The sequence below is a fragment of the Ictalurus furcatus genome, chromosome 17 (assembly GCF_023375685.1).
Source record: "Ictalurus furcatus strain D&B chromosome 17, Billie_1.0, whole genome shotgun sequence".
Taxonomy (NCBI): Eukaryota; Metazoa; Chordata; class Actinopteri; order Siluriformes; family Ictaluridae; genus Ictalurus; species Ictalurus furcatus.
The window spans coordinates 25742944-25744884 of record NC_071271.1 but is presented as its reverse complement, the minus strand read 5'-3'; the positions used below and the strand labels follow the sequence as shown (position 1 = coordinate 25744884).

The 1941-nt window shown below is 35.1% G+C and overlaps 1 protein-coding gene across 1 annotated transcript; it reads right to left on the bottom strand.

Moving 5' to 3' along the window:
• Window positions 1-466: 466 nt before the first annotated feature.
• On the bottom strand, window positions 467-1500 carry LOC128621076 (olfactory receptor 11H6-like). The gene has a single exon (XM_053646555.1). It carries the CDS (start codon window positions 1409-1411, stop codon window positions 467-469), a length of 945 nt encoding a protein of 314 aa, XP_053502530.1. The 5' UTR covers window positions 1412-1500.
• Between the last annotated feature and the right edge of the window lie 441 nt (window positions 1501-1941).

Here is a 1941-nt window from a genome sequence, read left to right as displayed (position 1 = left end):
TAATTTTCCTGAATGCAATGTCACTGTCAAATTGATTGCAGGCTGCATTTACTTTCCTTACATACTCATCTGCCCGTAGAAAATTAATCTGCAGCTTGAATATATGAGTTAAGTGTCTATACAGTTCTGAGGTAGAAAATGTGTTTATTTGTTTGAGAAACACATCCAGTATGCTTGCACTATACACAAATTAATCATTCTTTTGCATTACATGCTTAGTTTCATATAAATATTAACAGATATGAGCAGAGTTAAAATCTGTTCTAAATCTAATCTAAATTCTGATAAACCATAATTCCAAGTTAAATAGGTCATTCATGAAGATTACTGACTGACATCAGTTCAGAATTCTACACAGACACACACTCTTGCTTTTACACTGTATATGCTTTGTGGGCCTATGAGCCTTTACTCACTCTTTATGTAAGTGTTAAAAAAAAGTAAAAACAGCATATTTTCCCCCACATTATTCTTTGGTTGGTCCAACTTTAGACACAATTCTCAAGATTTTGTCTCTGATCTCTTTGGTTCTAAAAGAATATATGAAAGGATTTACTAAGGACGGACCAAGAATGGTGCCAATTCTGAGCCCATGTCGCTCCTCTATTGTGAGAACTATACCTGTCCTAGTTAAAATGGTTATAATAAAAGTAGGGCCATAATAGCACACTACAACTATCAAATGACTGAAGCATGTGTTAAACACTTTTTTCTTGCTACCTTTTGAGGTCATTTTGACAACAACAATAACTATCATTATGTAAGACCCACAGATGAAACTGAATGTCCCAAACAGCAGAAAAAAAGTTAAAATTGCCATCAAATCAAAATATGGGTTAGGATCTACACAAGTGGCTCTGACAACAGATCCATAGTCACAAAACAAGAATTTAAGTGTTGTGAAACAAAATGGTAGAGAAATAACAGTTCCAGGCATGACAGCTATTGTAGCAGTACCTAGAATCCACAAGAAAGAAGTGAGAATAACAGAACGAACATTTGTCAGAATTGAAGGGTAGCGCAGTGGCTTGATTATGGCAAGTAATCGGTCAAAAGCCATGACAGAAATAGTAAACACCTCCATCACAAAGCCTAAACCAAACACAAACATCTGAATAATGCATGGTACATAAGATATAGTTTTAAAGCCAACTAAAAGGTTCCCTATCATAGTTGGACATGAACATGTACAATAGAGCATGTCTACTATTGCTAAATTGCAAATGAAGAGATACATTGGCTGGTGTAGATGTTTATCCATAACAATAAAGCATACGTTTGCCAGGTTCCCAAGCATTACAAGAATGTATACAGTAAGTATGACAATTCCAAGAATCATTGGTTTTTCAAAATTATCAAATCCTGTGATAACAAATTCATTGATTGTTTTTCTGGAAACATTTTGAGCCATGTTTAATTTTAAGATACTTAAAATGTTATCTTCAATAAGGAATTAACAATCTGTTGTCCAGCAGTCTTTCAAGTTGTTATTTAAAGTGCCTCTGTTATTCCAAAATTCATTAAAGTGACACTATAATAGTACTTAAAGTGAGACTGGAACTGTACTTCCAGTCCTCCAGTACTGTAGAGTTCTGCTACTGTAATGCTGTATAAGGCATCCAGTCCACTTCTTCTGCCAAAAGGGTAAGATGTGGTCTAGGGAAAAGTTTCCTGGTTTTTATATAATTCTGTATGCTTGAGCTCATTGGTCTCACCAAATACATGATGCCCCTTCAGAACTATTCCCAATGCACTACACTTTAGGAGAGGTAAAAACATTGACCTGACCACATGATTGCAGTCAGAAGGCAGTAGACTAGGTTTGTAGCAGTTTTGGAGAGCATGCGTGCATAATTTCGGTGTTACTTGGATAGGTTGTCCAATTTGAAATACATAATTCACATGGTTATTATTCAGTTTGTGTACAGTAAAATCTAATCA

What these genes read in the sequence shown, in the direction of transcription:
- LOC128621076 (XM_053646555.1), bottom strand. Translation starts at nt 1,411, where the DNA reads ATGGCTCAAAATGTTTCCAGAAAAACAATCAATGAATTTGTTATCACA.